Below are 21,616 nucleotides of genomic sequence, written 5' to 3'. Positions count from 1 at the left end.
CAACACCTATGAGTACCATCACGGTGGCTGGAAACTTCGTGCGCATAACAACAGAATTCTTTGTAGGATTGGAATATAGCCATCTGTCATTTTATCATTTATGCAGTTAATCTTTTGGTCTTGGTCTAAATATTTTTCGTCAGAAAAAAAAACCATAACATTGCTTCAGTGTGTTTAATTTTGTTTAGAAAGCGTTTTGATCAGATAACTCACTCCGACACACACTCAGATAACTCACTCGTGTTTGCTCCGACATAAACTGTCATTGATGGGTCCTGTTGTTGTAGCAGCATGCTGGAGTGACGGTCCTTGGCCGGATATAAGTGCGGGTCGTTTCGGGTCGTGGGTCCTCGCCAATGATGGTTTGCACTTGTTACATAAATTCTGCAGATCGGACAGTGTCACAACACTCCTCATGTTTTTTGCCTTTTGCAGCAGAATCTGTAACGTCACCTGAAGTTGCCAATTCATGGTGAAGCTTATGGACGAATGAACGGGTGCAGGGGAGAAAGCTAGAAATTTCTAAATCGGTGTGACTCGCACACATAGCGTCGATAAATGCATGTCTCTCAATTTCTTGAGTTAATTTGTAGTCTCCCATGTTTTATCTGAAAAAGAGCAAAAAGGAAAATATTGGTTTTGGGAAGTTATAGCACGTATCTGCATCTCTTCAATTACCCTGAATTATTAGTTTTAAGTAACAAAAAATTTACATAAAATGACTTGCACAAAACCGAATATTGTATGTGTATACAAGTGTATTCAAATGTATTTTGGGATGCATGTAAAGTATTTTTTTTTGTTATTAAATTTAAAAAATAAATTTTCCGCGCTCAATTAAACATTTTTCCTTTACAACAATATAACGCATTCCTGAATAAATTTCCAAATTCAGTTGTATTGATTTCACTCCCACACACATACATATGTACATCTGCTTCATCGATATGGCTATTTTCCAATCTTCAAAGAAATCAATTTGCATGCCACATTAAGAAATGCTTTTTTCTTAATTTTTAAAAATTTCAAAGTCAAATAAAGTGGAAGGAAATCAATAGAGCAATATATTCGTATCTAATAGCAAGCAATTAAAATATTTATCGCCTCTGAATGTTCAAAGTACTATTGACCTTTAAATATAAATATGAGTATTATACTATAGTTGCCTTTTGCAAATATTTATATAAAATTGGTGTATGTACGTATATGATAAGAGCCATATTCTTATGCATACATACATACATATCTACATACACGTGCATGCAGTATTGGAAATTAGCGTGTGCGACGCTCCACCTTTCACTTGTTTTTATTTTGATTGCGATCTTTATTTGTTTATTTGTTCAGCCGCGTGTGCCACTAGACATGCACACATACATACATACATACATGGCTCTGTAGGTATTGCATGTGCTTGGTATTAGCCCATTCAGGCGTGAAATGTCTGCAAGTTGATGGGCTAATAATTCCTCCTTCAATAACATCGAAAGGCGTACAATACATATTATATAAACATTTTTTCGCAAGTGATTTGACGAGGTCAGAAGAAACGACTATGCCTTAGCCTTGACAATAAGGTACCATACGTATGTGTATGTGAGGTGGTAAAATAATACTATGGTGGCGACTTTTGTGGGCATTGATAATGGCCACATTGAGGGTGAACAAATTTGAATGGAAGGTTGCAAATTGCAATTGCGTTTATGTATTATTTGATTAACCCAATGGTGCGTTATTGGAGAGGTGTTTTCAATAATATTTAATGACACTGGGCTTTCATGCGTTTGTGAGAAATAGTAGGCCAATAACAGGTGTTTTGATGACCAAAATAATTAGATATAATAATAATTAGCCATTTGAGGGGAACTATTTGCCCAGTCAGGCCTACTAAAATGTATCTATTGTAAGACCTCATACTCCATCCGATTATTGCTATTCGAAAATGTGCTATTAATGATGCAGTTTATTCTATTAAAGCCCTTATAGTTACATGACAGAATTAAGTTCAAACATCTTTTCGCCAACTCCTCTGAAACAAAAAAAAAAATCAAATATGCTTCAGTCATGGTGACAACTTACTTGCTTCAGCTCTGATACTGGTACTATTAGACCACGAATATCGGTTCTAGCCACTACTTCGACATTTGCTTCCTTCAAAGATCTTAAATCTCATATCGTTCTAATCGATGACAAGATTCTAATCTTCTCAATTAGTTCAAAAATTAAAAGTGTGACAGGATCTGACACCTTCTTCCAGCAATTCTCATTAAGAAAAGGCTGCCAGGCTACCAGGCAGCCGGACTATTGCAATGTCTTTCTAGTCGAAATCTATGCCATTAGTATGTCGACCTCGCTCCTTCAAAACTGGTCTTCTTTGTAAACAATCCACCTGTAACTCAATTCCTTAGGCCGGTAAAGACTAATTCTAAATCTTTCAATAATGTAGATGGTCCACACAATTTATTTTACCTCACAGCGCTAAACCGTACTTCGATCACAGGACGTAGTGGTCCTTCAGAAATTGAGGTAGCGAACGAATGAGTGAGACAGAACTTGGAATCCGCAATCCAAATATGCAAGCATCGCTGGTTTTCCTGATTTTACAAGTTGAAGAGCAGCCTAGAACAGCTAATAACAGCACTTGAGCACTATAAATAACATTCGATGGAAAAAGAATTTTGACTCTCAAAAAGGAGGTTTACGGTGGTTATACAATGAAAAGTGTAAGGGTATGCCAATAGGACAACGATTTCCGAAAGGGCAGTAAAGAGGACGAAGTAAAGTCCATTTATCACTTGCTTGCAAATGTTCCGAACTTAAAAAAGTACGTTTCTGATTTCTGGGAAGGTACTTAATAGAGAGTTTGTCCCAATGGTGGCTAATTAGATTCACTATGGAATTAGGATCGTTTACGGACATTTCGGAATAGGACTAGAGTTATCATTCATGAGCATCACAATGCACCTCTGTAGCTACCGAGTGATTTTATGTGTCAACGGTTTCTCGTGGAACTGACGCGATTGTTTTTCTAACGAAAAAATTCCTGTCCCGCTCTCAGAAGAAATTGAGAGATCTCATATCATGAAAACTTGTTTAATGTTGTATGAGTTGTGTTCTACAATAATTATATGCTATTATACTGAGAGACGCATCGATAAATTATGGCTAATTTTAAAATGGACTTTAATTCATTTAGTTTTCCCACCTGCCTGAAAAAGATATATGTGCATACGCATCATATTTGCTATTCAAGGCTGCTTTAATATAGTATCTACTCGTATATCTATTATTTTGTTCAACTTTGTTAAAAGCTGAAAATACCGGTGAGCAAAGCCAGTTGTTCAGTATTCACATTGTCTTACTTTCCCTACACTTTGTTTTTCTATAAAACTATCTTCATATATTGAGAATTTATCAATTTGCATTTATCGGCATGATAAAGTGGGCTGTAATGTTAGAGGTGTGACTCTCAACGCGCAAAGTATGTTTTTTAATGTGTTTTTGTGTGTTTTTATTATTAACGAAATTTACTAAATTAAAGGAAGAAAAATATATTTTTATTTTTATTGAACCGAGTATTTGCCTAAAACCAATTATTACTTTCTGTTTTTTACTTTATTTACTTTCTTATGTTCAACCACTCATCCAATACAATACCACCGACCTAAACGACCAAATCGAAATAAATCATGATTTATACATCTGCAATTATTTCAACAAATACTTGTTACCAAATTAGTTATACTGATTTGTGCGAAATATACAATGGCGGACAATTGTTTTCCATGTAAGTGTGTGAAAGTAGTAAACTGAAATGCAAAATTCCCTATTAAAATTGAAAATCCAATAATCGCCAACCAACTAATTATAAATACCAAATTATAAACATATATTTTTAATTTTTGTACTAAATAATTTGGAACTTGTGAAAAGTTATTTAAGCCGCTAGCTATTTTTTAGTTCAAATTGAAAATATTTAATGATTTATTAAACACGTAGAGAAATGTGTGAATACACTTGTTAAAAAGTAGTAAAATATTCCAACTATTTATGGTACTTATTGGAATTTATAACTGAAAAAAGAAATATAAATTTATATATTATACATATCGTACTTTCTAAATCTGTTTACTACAAAATATTTCAAGTGCACATTTCTTTTCGGGTTCGCTACTTTTTCGTTGCGTTTTTTCTTAGTTTCTTACTAAAACAACAATAAAAACTCTATTAAAAAGTAAGCGAAATGCTCCTCATTGGTTAATTCGTTAATTCGTTCGCTCGTTAAGTCGTTGATCTTTGATTCGTTAATACTCGTATTGACTCGTTGATTGCGTTGCGTACGTCTTGTAAATGTTTGCAAATTCATGTAATTCGTTATTATAGTAAAGTTTAACAAACTCTCATCACTACAAACAAATACATAAATGTAGCCGACAGGCTTTTGTGCTCTAACAACAAAATACTAAGCACGAGTGTACTCACAAGAAGTTACTCGTATGTGCACATAACATGTATACGTACCAGTTTAACACTACCACATATGTCTTACGTCCCATACACATACTCTCGTCCCCGAAACTTTGTGTAAAAACCATATGAAATAGTATATTAATTAAGTGCTTCAACTCGGGTTCTCGCTACTTTAAGTCGTCTATTTTCTCTCCGAACTCTTTTATTCTTACTTTTTAACGCTACTATGTAGAGACTTTTTATTCGTGGTAAATTTAATTGCACAACATAGTCGCATCTTCTAACAGGTATTATCATTTTGGTTGAGACCTTTGAGACCTACAATGGCGGTAATAAAATCACACCATTTATTTTAATAAAATGATACAATTTGAAATTTCCTTTTTTATAGCAAACAAAAACATTATTTGTCCAAAATTTTCCTTCTTCTGGATTGGCTTTAGGGTTTTAGACAAGCATAAGTACAGATATGAAAGGCAATACAGAAATGACATTTTGGGAAAATAAGTTTAGTTTTGCGCGAGCTGCACGCTGTTTTTTCTTACTAGTAATGGCTTCTAGGCCGATTGATTTTCATATAAGTGAGTATTTCATAGTGTACAAATAGTACACGCGTTTTTGAGCTTATATTAAAGCAGAGAAATTTTTTCAAGCAGCAAGTAATGGCCAGTGGTGTGATTTTTCGGCCGTCAGTATGCCAAGATATTTATTTATTCAGCATAATTCTGATGTATAAAAAAAAACATATTTTGGCAAAGGACTTCAAAAACAGCTAAATTAAACATCTTTCCATTCTCTAAAACCTCTTCCTAATCTGTCTACTTTTTATACAATTTATTTATTTTTTGTTAGAAAACTCCAAAGGCTTGAGTTTTGTATTAAAATAATAACGATTTTTTGAACTCCGTTTAATCTCTGGCTGGGATTTTTGTGATGCTATGCTCCTCTTTGAAATTATAATAATTTGTTCCTCTTACAAAATAATGGAGTAATACCAAGTAACTATTCATCACAAATGGTATATAAATGTTATAAAATTACAAAAAGAAATAAAAAAACCTTGTGCCTCTTTACATATTTAATCAAAGCAACAAATCTTAAGTCAATTTAACTACAATATCTAACTAACATTGATTTTCTCTTCTTTCCACTAAATGAAACACAAAACAAAAACAAAAAAAAAATATTTGTCTTTCTTCTTCTTTATTCTTTACAGCGGCATTTGGAGTTCTCATTTTCATTTGGATTCCACAAGTGTCAGCTGAATGTCAAAGTATGAATTCATGCCTAAAACAAATGTCACTTTTTTCCATTTGCCAAAAAACAATGTATGGTATATATTTTCTTAAAAAATTACCGCTCTTTTTCTTTACGCAACAACTCCAAAAATAACTAAATTAATTTTTTTTTTCCTAATTCACTTTGATGCGAAATACGTATATATTATATATAATATAAAAAAAAATCATTATAATTTTAAACGCTAGAAATGATAAATGTTTTAAGCTTTTCATGTTAGATTATAAATGAAAATATTTTTAAATATTTTAAATTCGGGATTTTAATAATTTTTATATAAAAACGCATACATTCATTCATTGCCTAAGCATATATTCCATTAACCGCTTATATACAATTTTGTTTTATTATTTCTATTTCCAAATGGCTTAGGTATACATGTAAATATTTTTAAAAATTATCAATTCATAAAATAATTTTCAAAAAGTTCTGGTGATGTTACAACTAAATATTTATTACAGAGCGAATTAAGAGAACTGTAATGTTTATTTTTTAACGGGTTTTTACCTGTCTTACCTAAAGTAGTGAGCTGTATTCATGGTATTCATATTTGTCGGGGAGCTCTACTTAGAATAGGTCATTATTGGAATTACTTCATTTACACTCATGAAGGGTGGATGTAACCCCTTACGGGCACTCTTACACATATTTTCGTAGTTCATTATATTAAATTTATTAGAGCGTTGTTGCTCATTTATCTATTGGTTTTCAGTTAGTTTCTACCTGATTAAACCCTCTTAACCTAATCTGAATGTAATGGTATTTCACGAAAATTGTGGGCCGATAATAAGGTGAGAAGCAACGTCTCTTCGAAGAAAGGTACAACTTCTCTGAGCGAAAAGTACGAGGGTTGCCTTTTATATTTCTGGCTTTATAATGGAAAAATGAACATTGATGCTTGAAAGCGGTTTAAGGTTTTTCAAAATACATATTCTTTACACTTTTCCTTTCGTTTGAACCAATTTTCGTATCTACAGTTTCAAGCCGACTCCGAACGGCAGATATTTTTATGACAAGCTTTTTCATGGCAGAAATACACTCGGAGGTTTGCCATTGCCAGCCGAGGGGCGAACGCTACTAGAAAATACTATTTTTTTATTTTGGTGTTTCACCGAGATTTGATCTATGATCCTATGATCTCTCTGATTTGCGAATGGTAGTCACGCACCTACCCATTCGGCTACGGCGGTCGCCGTTGACTGAATTTTTAAAACCATTATAAATAATACTACTATGGCTCACACATAAAAACGTTCTTAAAACGTTTATGGTAAAATTAGTCAAATTTTCCAATGGAAACTGCAGATGGCGCCTGACAACAGTATAAGTACCCATGGCCAGAAATATATGTAAATAGCAACGCTCATATATGTTCATACTTGAGTTCCTCCGATTACTTCTGGATAAACTTAGAAATTATTTTATATTATGTGTGCTGTTCATTCTTTTAGCTCAGCGCCTAACTACAACTTGAATTGTCAGTATCAAGAACTATAATAGATTCAACCATTCTAAGGGTATTTTAATTTCAAAACTTGTACATACATGCATTCTTGGGAAGCCTTGACCAATGTGGTAATTGAAATCGAAATTTATCAAACCCACGTAAACCAAATTGCAGCTCGGTTGACTCCCTGTAATAAAATTAGTTTTCACTGAAATTAAATCCCAAACCGAAAACTCCTTTTAGAAGGTTTTAAAGTATATCAGACAATGTTGGTAAATAATAGCGTACATAATTGAGCATAAGTTACAATATAATGTCTGCCTCATAAAAGTAAAGAAAAAATTATTTTCACTTTTGACAAAATAACTTATTTGACTTTAGCACGTTTTACTACTAGTCCAATAAAGCTTGACCTTTTATACAAAAATTTTATATTTTAATGCAAATTTTATTAACATAGTTTCGATGACTACTTCAGTCCATGATTAGTCATTTAAAGACGTCATTATTACCCTGAAATTTAATGCTACACAAGTAAAATGTGTTAAGTCAAATAGCATTGTTTTGTTAAAAGTCCTTACAATTGTTGTTTTTCCATGTTTTTGTTCTTCACTTATTCTGTTAAGAAACGAAAAAAGTAAACCCAAAAAGCTTGCATAGATGACCAATCTCTTGATGAATATTAACATACAAATTTTTGTTAGTCCTTTTAGTTTTAGTTTTAAATTTAAGTTTTTTATATTAAAAAACAAAATGGTTTTACTTTTTAGTTAACTAAAAAAAGAGTTATAAGGGTCATAAACTTAGGTAAGATTTGGAATGGGGAGCGATAATGATGAATTAAAATTAGTTCCACTTCTATATACATTCCTTAGAATTGATAGACGTGTAGACGAGTAGTTGGAATATAATTTGATTAATTGAGTTAAATTTATTTTTATAAAATATAAAAATGTCCAATTCAGGAGTTTTGGATTTCAATTTAAGTAAAATATATGCAATGGGATCTCAAGCGGGATTTGTTTTTTAATAAAATTAAATGCTTTTTATTAAAATTTGTTATATATTTTTTTAATTGAAAAATTTCAAAGCAAAACGAACGTATATAAAATATCTTTTACCCTAATGCTTTTGCAAATCTAAAAAGTATCATCTACATATGCCTGTTGTTCATTGAATCGTATAGAAAAATAGCATACCAATAGCGTCGTCCACTTTTCTCTACAAAATTAAATATTACCACATTTAAGTTAATTTCTTAAGTTATTTTTTTACGCAAAACAACTAACCATAAAGAAGGGTCTTGCTTCTTTACAGCCCCCATTTGTTTATTTATTTACACTAATTTTTGTTGGACAAAAAAAATTAATTAAAGTACTCTCATATAGATGATATATGTATAATATATTATCCATCATCCTCATATCTATCATCGTACTCTCATATATACATATATATCGCTAATTTGCTGCTATAGTAAATTCTCTTTTCTGCTCAAGCTTTTCTAAATCGTTTTTCGACATTTTGATTTTTTTGATTATGGCATTCTTGCAGCAAATAAGCGATATATGATATGTTTTTATGCCATTCAAAGTTTTAGAAGTCCTCCAGCTTGTTGTTTTTCTTACATTTTATAATATTCAGTTTTTAATTTCAAAGTTAACTGCTTTTGAAACCAATATATGTAATTCTAATCATAGAAATTTAGTTTTGAAATTCACGTTCTATTTCTTGTTGCTATTCAAATTTGAGCTACATAGATTCCTAATGTGTAATTAATATATGTGAATATATGAAATACTCAAAACATTGTGATACTATGATGTTTTTAAGAAAATTTCAGTCAATTAGAATCGGATTAGAAAAATTAAATAGCAGCCAAGTTAGGTTTTCAGATGCTTGATACACTTCTGTCACAAATGTCCGATTTTACACCTGTTCATGTATACCATATAGAAGAAGTTTTAAGGATATTTAAGCAACCCGAAACAAATAATGAAGTTTTCATGGAAAAACTATGGTAGTCAACTATTGCCAGCAATCGCCAAATGAAAACCAGAATCAGCTCTTTGAATTAACTCTCATGAAGAGTTAACTCTCATTTCGAAGACTTAACGAGCTCTAATGGAGCTGTCTTTAAAAAGTTTCTCTCAATATTCCCAAATATTCTGACATTCTGTAATTAAGAAGATTTTTCAAATGTGTGCTCAGACTCGAATACGATCATATACGAATATAACCATTGCCAAACGAAGAGCTTACGGAAAGAAAGAGAGATTTTTTCAAATTACAATACTTCGCAATAACCCACCGATTTTCTATGGGTTTCTCGCATCTGGCTGAATATCCTTTCAAAGCGTTAATTATTTGAAATTTATTGGCATAGACCTGCATAGTTAAAAAACCCCCTATGTGAAAATGTCTAAAAGCGTTAAATTGCGCCATCTCGCATCCATTTCTCAGAAAATAAGTAGGACGACTGGAAGGAAAATAAAAATCACATAACGGGTGGTATATTTCTCGAAAGCTGCACTGAATAAAATTTGGTGTTTCGCTCGTTGTTTAGCGCTATAATCTTCCGTAGAAATTTGTTCCTCACTGCTGAGCAATTCACATACATTTTGACAAATCAAATGAATTTCAAGCATACCTTTTGAAAGATCCCATACAGCTAAAAAATGTTTCGCTTGCGATAAAATCATTCAAGCCTGTTGAGCATTCAATTCGAATTGAAGAGCAAATAATTGATTCTTTACCTACTGACGACCTAGAGGCAACACTTTTGAAATTAAAAAAATTTATCAGCATTGAAGTAGTGAGCCAGAAAAAAGTTAAAATAGAAATGCAGTCTTTGCGATTGAATATTAGGAACAATTTTGTTTTTAAATGAGAAGTTGTCATTTACGTTAATTACACGTTGCAAGAAATCTGAGTTTTCTCGCCTTGCTTATTCTAAAGGGTTTTCCAATAACAGGTGTTATTGGTAAATGGATTGTGCTATCGAGAGATGATTAACGATTTTTTATGTCCGGAATTGGATGGTATTGATCTGTATAACGTTTATTTTCAACAAGGCGGCGCTACGTGCCACACAAGCAACGAAACCATTGATCTTTTACGGGAAAAGTCTCCGGCCGTGTTATCTCCCGACGAGGTGATCACAATTGGCCACTGAGACCTCGTGATTTAACACCTTGTGACTTTTTTCTTTGGAGCCACGTGAAAGAGAAGATCTACGCCAACAGCCCAGGGTCGATTCAAGACCTCAAAGATGGAATTCGTGAGGCTATCGAGAACATAGGACAGCCACTTTGCAATTCGGTTATGGAAAATTTCATGAAAAGGATATTGTCCTGTAAGCGTGGTCGTGGTGGTCATTTGCCTGATTTTATTTTCCACTATTAACGGCAAACCTTCCCCTTTATAATGAAATAAACATCGGATCATGTATATTAAAAAATAGCATTTTTCTTTGAATATCAAAATAGCACCTCTGTTTGGAAAACCCTTTACATTAAACACTGTACAACGATGATGTTGGCCTACAAGTTGTTTCAGCAATAGCTGTCAAGATGGAGAAGAGATAAAATTCATTCACCGCAGTCAAAACGATTTCTCATTAACTTAGCAAGAATAGCAATGTACAATTTGTAGATCATCTCATTTCCGTATACGGCTGCAAGGCATAACAGTGGTGCTACTTTGATTGCATACAGAAGCCACATACTATATGTAGTCCAGTCAAAAGAAGATTTAACTTAGTAATTTTAGGAGTATGCGAGTTTATGGTTTTATTATGTAAGCCCATCACTGTGAACTTAAGTTTGAGTTTTCGGGGTCGGGGGTTGTGTCCCGCGGCCGCCATCTTGGAAATAAGGGTGCAACTGGTTTTTGCGATTATCTCGTGAATTTCGAAAGTTACGAAAATTTTGTAAAATACTTTTTTGTAGATAATAATATTATCTACAACTTTCATTCAAAACTTTTTATTGTATATTATATTAATATACAATTAATCTTAAAAAAGTTATAAACAAAATTACGCGAAAAATTAAGGGATGCATTTTTTTCAAGCGTAATAACTTTTTTTTTATTGATTTTATGGAAAATATACATCAGAGCTTTTTTATAGAGCATTCTTTTGTGAACTGTTTTGTCCTTAAGTGTTTTTCGCTATCTTTATTTAGTCTTATGACTTTGAGCTGCTAAGCGGAGCAACCATTACATTAGCGAAGCGCGTACATGATTACACAGGCCGACAAAATTTAACCAACATTCAGACCCAGAAACCAGACTATATATTTCCGAAGGTTTATGATGCGCTGAATCCAAATCTGGCCTTAGAATTGCTCTATCAGCTCTGGTTTTCGTGATATCCTAACCTAAAAGTGCAAAAAACACCGTTTTTGCCATATTTGAGGTTATGTAGCCTTGCAGATGTTTTCTCTCACCAAAATTAAAGGATGGCATCTTTAAACACAAGCCTTCTTTTTTCAAATGGCGTTGAGTTTGCTCAAATATCATTTATTTTCGCTGAGATATCGCATTTTGAAATTTTCATGTTTCTAAATTTTCCTACACCTGAAAATCGATTAAGATAACATGGACATGATATAGTCGATTACTAATTTTCTTGAATTGAGTTTAATATATTCTTAAAATTTTGTCTCATACCATAAGTGTGCTGACTCACCACACCCCTACACTTGCTTGCGGTATGGTAGGGGTGGTTTCTAGGGGTTAGGGCTGTGTCTGACTCGGTACCCGTGGGTTAGATAATGTAGGGGTGTGTGTATTTCCAAGATGGCGGCCGCGGGACACAACCCCCGACCCCGAAAACTCAAATTTAAGTTCACAGTGATGGGTTTTACATAATAAAACCATAAACTCGCATACTCCTAAAATTACTTAGTTGGCTATTTTTTTTGTCTCTTTTGACTGGACTAATGTCCCACCTCTTGACACTCACATTGTATGTATAATATATTCACAGTGTGCAATATTGTCGAACTCTGCAAAGTAACCAGTTGAGAAAATACAGAAGTTTGCGTATATCCCGGCACGGCTACTCTGCTCTCAGTGCATTTGAAAAAGTCACCTGTTAAGCTAACGTAATTGTAGAGATTTTCTTAAGCTTTTTTGTTTACTAACAACCATTTTCTTGCTATTCTCTATTGTATTACCTTCCTCTTTTACGTTAACCCAGCCTAACTCTTCATTTTGGTTTTCAAAACCCTCATCTGAAATGACGTCATGGCAGAGTTACATCCATTTTTCCACTTCAACTTGCATAATCTTATTTTCTATCATTTTTGTTGCATATCAGATTACTTATTCGGGATAATCTTTCTTTTCCACATTCATACTTTTGCAGTGGTATTAGAATTACCGTCGAGCTGCTTGCGCTAGATTTTTGAGGCGAGCAAAATTATCGAAGAAAAGTACCCCAAATCTGAATACCAGTTTATATTTTTGCTCTGTTTGTTAACCTAATTCATGAAATTTCATCGTCATTTAACCAGTCATTATTCCCGTTAATTGAGGTTGAACAAATAAAATGGAAATAATACTTTAATAAAAACCAATGCATATTAATGAGAAATAAGGAAAATTATATAAACTATTATAAGTATTTATAGTTCATAGTATATATGTATATTTGTATATATGTATATAAAAACTAATTTCCATGCTTCAAATATATTTCTATGAAAAAATGGCTAATATTTCATAATTGCAAATGGCCTGTTGGTGTTGCATATGCAAGTTATGATGGCAAATTCATAGTACATTTCGTTGTTGTGTTGCCATATTAATTTGCTGCAATCACCATAATGCCAGTATAAAAAATTAATATGTAAATAGCCCTTGCAAGTGGATGTAATATAATTTTGACTGATTTGTTTTGGAAATGCTTAGCTTGGTACTTAAAACAGAGCTTGCACAGCAGATTTACTTAAATTTGAAAAACATGTATCGTATTTTTAATTGTTTTTTTTTTGCTGAACACTTTTAGCATTCAATAAATCTCAAACATTTTTATTGACTTTTCGAATTTTTTTTTGTTTTTTTTTTAATTTTTGTTTTTTAGTTTTTGCTTAAATCTGGTTGCTCGCATTTTGGGTTTTATAATTTTTTCATTAAGAATGCTCCTCCAATTTCTTAAACACAATAATTTTTTAACTTTAAGCTTACAATTATATTATTTAGCTGGGTAAGCAATTTTTTTAAGTTCATAGCACTTTATGATATGATTTGAGAAAAAAAAGGATGCATGAAAATATAAAAGATTAGGTAAATGAAACAAAACGCGAAATAATTATTAAGTCACAGTCAGTATTCAATACCATAAATGCGTTTATAAATAAACCTTTAAGAATAGAGTTAGGCCAGACTGAGATGCTTACGTGCCACATGGACATTTATAAGTGAGCAGTGAATTTCTCTCACACTGCTGCAAATGGTAATGGGATAACCAATCATTTGCATTTAATTTTGGATTACAACCGTTAGAATTATCTTTTCTCTACACTCACGTAAGCAAACCAATGCTATTAAAAGGTGTTTCAATAGGGACACAACAAATTTGTAGTTAAATAAAGCACAGAATAGTTCAGATGTTTGGCTAAAATTTGTTCCATTTTAGTTGTTAAATATAAGTGTAGAATTTGTCATCTCCATTCGGCCGACCCATTTCTCGAGATTAAACGATTACCAAATTCCGCTTCGATATATTAATTGTTTGACCAACTGTGTGGCATGTGGCACCAATCTGCTTGAACCACAAACCACCGTTGTCGAGTACATCCAATTTTGCGCATACAAGTCTTATCAAATTACTTGATATGAACTTTATTGACGGTGATATATTTGCATCGATTAAGCCCGCTCTCACCACCAGCTTGAAATCTAGACCATACGGTCACTATTGTGGACGCCACGAGTTCTTGAAATGATTTAACCTTGCACGGGTGTAGAAAAATATTTTTGCTCAAAATTCGCCATAATATGGACTGAGCGATTGCCGATTCCCGTGAACAGTGGCGAATCAACAGATTTGGGTCACTTTGAACTGAAGCGCTTTTGGCTGTGAGATTTTCAGTACTTTATGCGTTGGTTCCCTGACAAACAAACATTCAGTAGTGGTTAAGTTTAGTCGACCATGGCGCAAGCGACCCGCCTGATGGAGCGAATATTACGGCAAAACTTCAACAAATTACAATTACTTTGTTCGTTAGCTTGCTTAGTACGTATTTAATTAAGATCGAAAGACGAAAATAAATTGGGGTTTAGAACAGTCATAGCCTTCTTTGTTTTGCCTGCGTAGCACAGTGTAACGAAGCGGCCAAAAATGCGTTCAATTTTATTTTGAAATATAGGTAAGATTTGTATTCAAATCAACCGATACTCCGACTAAACCAAAAATAAAGTTTCGAATTTGAGGTCTTGAAAAAAATTATATTAGCTTTAAAGTAGTATTTTACATTGTCCTTTTTGGAAACGTATTTTGTACACAAACAAGTTTCGGAAAATTATAGAACTTATTCAATCTGGCCACGCGGATTTTTTTTTTTTAAGCTTTAATCAGCTATTAGAAACATTGTTTTAAAATAAGATATTTTTCAAATAAGAAAAAATATTTAAAGCAAACTTTCGAACTGAGTTAGAAAAAACATTGTGAAAATAGTCTTCCAATATATAGGTGCGCAACTAAGTTCTCGCTGTTTTTTTGATGATATTCTGAAAAAAAGGTTACAAGTGAATCATTGAAAGTATTGCCCATCTTTCTGGTAGATCTCGTATACCGTCGCAGTAAAACTATTCATCTTTTGAGGTTATCCACGGATCAAGCCATTTTTTGATATCTTCATATGAATGGAACTGCGCGTCAGCTAGACCATGTCACATCGATCGGAACAGGTGATAATCGGACAGCGCAATATCTGGATAATATGGCGGGTGTTTCTGTTTCCAGGTAGGTTTTAACGGGTTTGGCAACGTGAGACCGAGCGTTGTCATGCTGTAGAATCACTTTATCATGCCTCTCCGCGTATTGCGGCCACTTATCGCACAGTGCTCGGCTCAATCGCATCAATGGTAGTCGATACCGATCCCCAGTGATGGTTTCGCTTGATTTTGACAGTTCATAATAAATAATACCAACTTGGTCCCACCAAATACATAGCATAACCTTCGCAACGTGAATATTCGGCTGAGACGACGACATAAAAGCATGACCGGGCATCCCCCATGAATCCATTTTTCATCACCCGTCACGATGCGATGAAGACAACCCTTTCTTTTTTGCCGCTGGAGCAGTTGTTCACAGGCGAAACAACGACGTCCCAAGTCCCCTGTTTCCGAATCATTCCCAAAGCATGAAATCGCTTGGAAATGGATGGGCGGGTAACTCTTAATACTGAAGCAAGCTCTTCTTGCATTTGACACGGATCCTCACTGAGCAATGCCTCCAATTCAGCGTCTTCGAAGGTTTTTGGCCTTCCTTCACGTTGACGGTTGTCAACATTAAAACCACCGTCTTTGAAGCGACGGAGCCAATATCGGCACGTTGTTTCACTTAATAAAATCTCTTTGTACTTGGCGTCCATGCCTTAAAGCAGCATTTCCATATACTTTTTGTAGCTCTGGGTGCGCTTCAGCCGTCATTTTTTCGAATGAAAGAGGAAAATCAACACTTCCCGCAAATGACGGTCACAAAATCAGACATTTTCACAAAATCAAAAGTATATGATACCAAAACAAACTCACTAATGTGTCGAAGCAGTTTGTTTACCATATGTCTAAGCTTGGTTTATGACGTTTAGGTTATGTTAGAATCGACTAGCACACATCATGAATGGACAGCGGCATCTATTGACAAACAGCGAGAACTTAGTTGCGCCCCTAATATTGTGTTATTTCAAAAGAAATTATAACTGGAACCAACTGGTGTTTAATAATATTATATAAACAGTTCTTAGCGTTACACTGTGCGTTGTCCGGCCAATTTCTTTTGCTTTCCAGTTTGTGTGTGAAATAATTTTTCTAGTTAAGAAAAAAAGAAAAAGCTTGTTTGAAGGTTCAGTTCGAGCAGACCAACCCCCCCTTAAACATTTCTTAACTACACCCTTGTATTATGCATACCCTTAACTGAACAAATGAAAAAGAAAGCCAGCTGAGCAAGCAAACGTTTTTTTATAGAGTAATAATTTTTAATTACTCTTATTTGACTTCAGCTAACTTTTCTTTCATAGAACAATTTTATATTTTCACTATCCTCTCACTATGCGCTCAATGCGCTCTAAAACTATCTATCTATCTGTGAATGATCAATATGTACATAGTTTAAAATGTGACACTGAAACTCAAGTTGACGGAAGCGCTAAGTTGACTTAAGTTGTTTTGTCCCCAAATATATTTTACCTGTCCTGCTTTAAATTTATGCACCTTTGTAATGTAGTATGTAAACGTGTAGTAGTATGTAAATATGTATATATTGTAAATTTTATTTCGTAGTTGATGCTGCATCGCATAAATAGTTTAAAGTTCAGCACAGAGTTTGAAAATAAAATGCTATATGTAATATCAATAAAATTGTAAAATAAAAAGAAAAAAAAGAGATAGAAAAAAATACAAATTTTTAGTTGCACATACATTAACTAATTTTGTTTCTTACAACTTTCAACTAACATTCTACGCGCGATCATACAATCACGCACAGCGCGCTCCATCTACTGTTATGAATGTGATTCGTGGACGGACGCACGGTGTAAGGATCCCTTCAACTATACGGCGCTGCCGCGCGATCAACCACCGCTAATGACCTGCAATGGCTGTTGTGTGAAAATGGTGCGGCATTCTAAATCACGTAAGTCCACAAAAGCAAAAAATTTGTTTTTAAATACAATAAAATAAAAACCGTAATTTATCGATGGGTAATCACTGAAAAGAGCCATATGAACTGAAAATGCTTGCATTTTATAAATGTAGCCGTAAGCAATTTTTACAAATTTCATTTACCTATACATATAAATATTTATTATTAACTAATTTTTCAAATTCACTTTGATTTTTCTTCTCAATCGCCTATTTGCAGCCTACGAAGTTGTACGGCGTATGTGTACGTCGCAATTGCAAATAAATTTATTTATGGTCGATCATGTGTGCATGATGGAAAGTTCAGGCAATGGACATATGTGCTTTTGTGAGGAAGATATGTGCAATTCTAGTAAAAATTTATGGCAAAATGGTTCACCATACCATTACATCATGATCTCTGCGCTCTCATTCATACTCTATTTACTCAATCGTATACAATTGCTAACTATCGTTCGACAATTGCAAATACATAGACAACAAAAACAAAAACAGCCACAACTACATCCACAAACAGAAAACCCAAATCAAAAACAAAAACAAAATCAAATATTAAATCAATCACAACATATCGTCAATCGAATGCTACTGCAAATGCAAAATCAACATCAAAAACATAATAAGCTACGCAAAATAAAAGAAGAAGAAAAACACCAACAAGAACAACAACAAAAGAAAGTCGAACAATTCGAACAAAAACAAAAATTGCCAATTGTCATTTAGTTATCAACAGTACACTCTTCCGACGCAAAAACAACCACTACCTGTACAACCGTTCATTGCATGTCCAATGAAAACAGATACAACAATCAATTTGTTTATACCTCCCGTACACATATAGATTGAAAGCCTCCTCCAACCCCCTACATACACACAAACACTAGAAATTTGAAAAAAAGAAATACATACCGCCAGCAGCATATGCTCTAACAGCAAAGTGTAAAACGGCCACCACAATACACAGACACATACATAATTACATCTCCCATGTGTCCACGAAAGACATGCATACATATTTATAGTAACTTCAATTACAATAATTACAAAATGAAACAATTGACATAGTCGCCCATACGCTCTAAGCTACCCCTGACCCGTATAACATAAACAACACACACACACACACACTTGTGCTCTTTGCCCTAAAAACTTTTGCTAAACAATAAATTTTAACTTCTTACATTTTGAGTACCCTCCATAGTTGGTAAATACCTACATTAGCATTAGTTAGAAATTTGTTCCCTAAATTTTGTATTAATTTTTTACTAACATTTAAAATAAAACATTTTTCCTGATGTTTTTTATTAGTTTTTAGTTAGTAACAGTTATTTATTATTTAATTTAATTTTGTATTTCAACTAAACAAATTTGTCTTTAATTTAGTTTTAACTATATTTTTTTATTTTCTAAATTTTCATTTTTGATTATTTTCCTTTAGTATGTAGTAGTAATTAATTAGCATTGTATTTCAACTACTGTGTATTTTCTATATATTAAGCTTTGTATTTCTAGAATGAATTTATTTGTTATTGTTTTTATCACATCGTTACGTATTGTTTAATGAAAAGAAAAAAGACGTAGTTATTAATTGTTAATTAATTTTTGTAGTAGTAATAATAAGTAAAATTTAAAAAATATTTAAATGAAAAGCGTAAGTGATTAGTGCGAACACTAAAACTCCATACGGCCGAAAGATAAGTAAAACTATTTTAACAAAAAACAAACAAAAAAAATACAAAATCAAACACAAACTTTAAAAATTGCATGCACGTTGGCTACAAAAACAAGCAGCAGCAATAGTGGTATATGTAGTGGAAGTAGCGGTTGTGCATCACTGAGCTTTGTGCGCAGGCGCCGCAAGTTTGTTACATTTTTATTTAAATCAGATATATGTTAAGAGGATTCGTATTTTATCTAATTATATATATAAAAATATCTGAATGCAATTTCAATGTGAAAATAAGATTTTCGATTGCATGTAATACTCCTTCCTGCACTTAGAAGTTAATTGTATGAGTAAAATGAGCGTAAGTGGATTATTCAATTTTGTTGGTTATTTTTCGATACTCTTGGATTAGCCTTAATCTCTCAAAGGTAAGCAATGTATTTATTATAAGATTGGGGTGTCAAAGAATCAAGGTATACTACGATCTAAAATATTATTCGTATACCAAATATAAATTGTATGCCTAAAATCTGTTTCTTTTCTTACAACATAAAAGAGATATTTTTTTTTTGTTTTTTTTCGAATATACAAATTTAGATTCGGCTTAAGTCAAAATGTGTTGAATTCAATTTCTTGTATGAGAGCTAATATCTAGCTGCGGTATTTTAAAGTTAAAAGCACTGTCTGCTCAGAATAGCTTCATATGACATGCTCGATGACTCTCAGCCCTCTCTAAGTGAAAGTGTAACCTACATTCTCGCATAGGCTTCAAAAGATATAGAGTGATCACCAGCCAAATAAAGTGCGGGATACTTTTACAAGTTCTTACATACGGAAGGAAGTAACTCCGTTTTGCCCACATAAATGTGGCCGAAGTAGTTTTAAATAACATAGAACTCGGGCTAATTAATGCATTTGAAGTAACTTGGCGGCTACCACAGACACATACAATCATGCCACTCCATTTCTCTTTTACATGGGCAGTATTTACTTCGGCTTGAAGTGCATCAAGAAAGAGTTGTAGCTTATTCCAACTACTTAACCATCATTTAGTTCAAGATACATCGGTAAAGTTTCTAAAAAGCATCGTATTGTGATTAAACCAACACTTAATTTCCAAAAATTTAAATTTGCTCTTCAACGAATCCCAACGTTTATTTTTTTATCAAATACTCACGGTTGTCACATTTCCATGATTTCCGCTGCCTGTATAAAGTTGTGCAGGAAAACGAATAAAGTGAAAAAGAGAATCTAACGCCATAGTTGTAGAAATCTTACTTGTCCTGTGATCAAGAGATATACTAATCTTTGCAGTTTATTGAGTCGTAGTATGAATTTTTTCAGCTAAGTCTAAAAGCATTTTGTTTTTAGAGCTCTGTCATATTTCAAAAATATCAAGCAATCTCAACAGCGATCTAACACAAACAGCTGTTTTTGTTTACATTTGCGATTTGTTGACCTCTTTGGCTTCTAGAAGTGTCGTAAGTTTCACAGTTTTGGGGCGCCTTCATAGTAATTGAATATACCATAATATTTTTGTTCAAAATAATGAAAAAATTAATTTTCCGAAGGAAAATTCTACCGCACAAACTAACTAATAATCCCTCTCTTGATTACATAGTTACAGCTCTGACTGTTCGCAAAGATATTCTATGGAAATCGTTTATGTTTAGAATATGGTTCGTACTGTTAACATAACATTTTCTTTTAGACCAGGAAAGTTGAAGTAACTTCGTTTTGACAGAGAGTGCAATGTTTCAGATGAAACAAATCCGCAAAATCACAAAATCTAAATCACAATTTTAAGGCATATTGGAATATGTATTTTCCCTCTGTATCTCGAAAATTCGGGCCGTGTGAATGGTACGCTTTACAAAACTTTTTATTTTTATACAAACATTTTCAGATTCGTTAACTTTAATAATTACGCTCGTTTCTCGCCACGGATAGGTAGTTTAGTTTATTATAAAAAGGCATGTAAATAAATTTCTTATATGAAAAATACAAAAATTCACACAATTACCATTGCAAGTAAATATGCAATTACCGAAAAAGGCTAAACAAATTAAAAGTTGAAATATATTTATTTAATAAGATAAATACAAATACCTGCATACTATAATATAATATATTATTAAAACAATAGATTTAATTATTTTTAATTTAATACAATAAATCATGAATACATAAGCGATTACTTATATAACACTTTTACGCCATTTACCCTTAATTACGTATAGCAGTTAATGCCACAAAGGCTAAAACATTTCTATTTAAAAAATGTCCGATCAAATGCATACAATTTACGCTTAGTAGTGCAATAGCAGCTTCTTCGTCGAGCATACAAAACTTATAATTTCCAAATCACCCTTACACGTCTATGTATTAGAGAGAATGTCGCGTAATAATCATCTACTATTTATGCGAGTACACCTGAGTAAGATTTGATGAACAGTTTGGCGTGTGTTTTGCGGCACTTCACTAATCTAAGATCAATGAAACAATATAACTTCTCGAAGAATGTCAAATGGTTTTATTATGAAGGAGTTCATACTAAAGCGTCACAAAAGATGCGGCCACTTTTCCCGTTCGTTGTAGTCATTCTAAAAAATTGAGAGACTTGCACATTCGTTCCAAATGTAGAAGTAGAAATGCGTAGAATATAATTCGCCATAGTAACTACTCATTTGAGGTTGTACGTAAACAGAATTTCGAAATGTTATTCTGACGCATAGATTTAGAGTATAGGTCGAGAAGGCCTACAGAAGAGTGCGAGCAGGCCTACAAAAGCCTGCTGGTTACTATGATTTATCGTCCACCTTTATTTCTTAAACTTTCTACATCCTGACGCCGGTAAA

At 33.1% G+C, this 21,616-nt stretch overlaps 1 protein-coding gene across 3 annotated transcripts in view; it reads left to right on the top strand.

The window, feature by feature from the left end:
- The window catches only part of LOC129246066 (protein quiver), a 47,433-nt gene extending 29,056 nt beyond the window's left edge, over positions 1–18,377 (top strand). The window contains exons 4-7 of one of the 3 annotated variants that reach the window (XM_054884591.1): positions 3,740–3,787; positions 5,687–5,743; positions 16,938–17,084; positions 17,313–18,377. In XM_054884591.1, coding sequence (XP_054740566.1) covers positions 3,740–3,787; positions 5,687–5,743; positions 16,938–17,084; positions 17,313–17,815 — 755 coding nt within the window. In that variant the 3' untranslated portion in view covers positions 17,816–18,377. The remainder of the gene's footprint in view (positions 1–3,739; positions 3,788–5,686; positions 5,744–16,937; positions 17,085–17,312) is intronic. The other 2 variants (XM_054884592.1, XM_054884593.1) reach the window with 2 other exon arrangements.
- The last annotated feature ends 3,239 nt before the right edge of the window (positions 18,378–21,616 follow it).

The sequence above is a fragment of the Anastrepha obliqua genome, chromosome 4 (assembly GCF_027943255.1).
Source record: "Anastrepha obliqua isolate idAnaObli1 chromosome 4, idAnaObli1_1.0, whole genome shotgun sequence".
Lineage (NCBI taxonomy): Eukaryota > Metazoa > Arthropoda > Insecta > Diptera > Tephritidae > Anastrepha > Anastrepha obliqua.
Note: the sequence above shows the minus strand (reverse complement) of the source record. Positions and strands in the feature narration are given on the sequence as shown.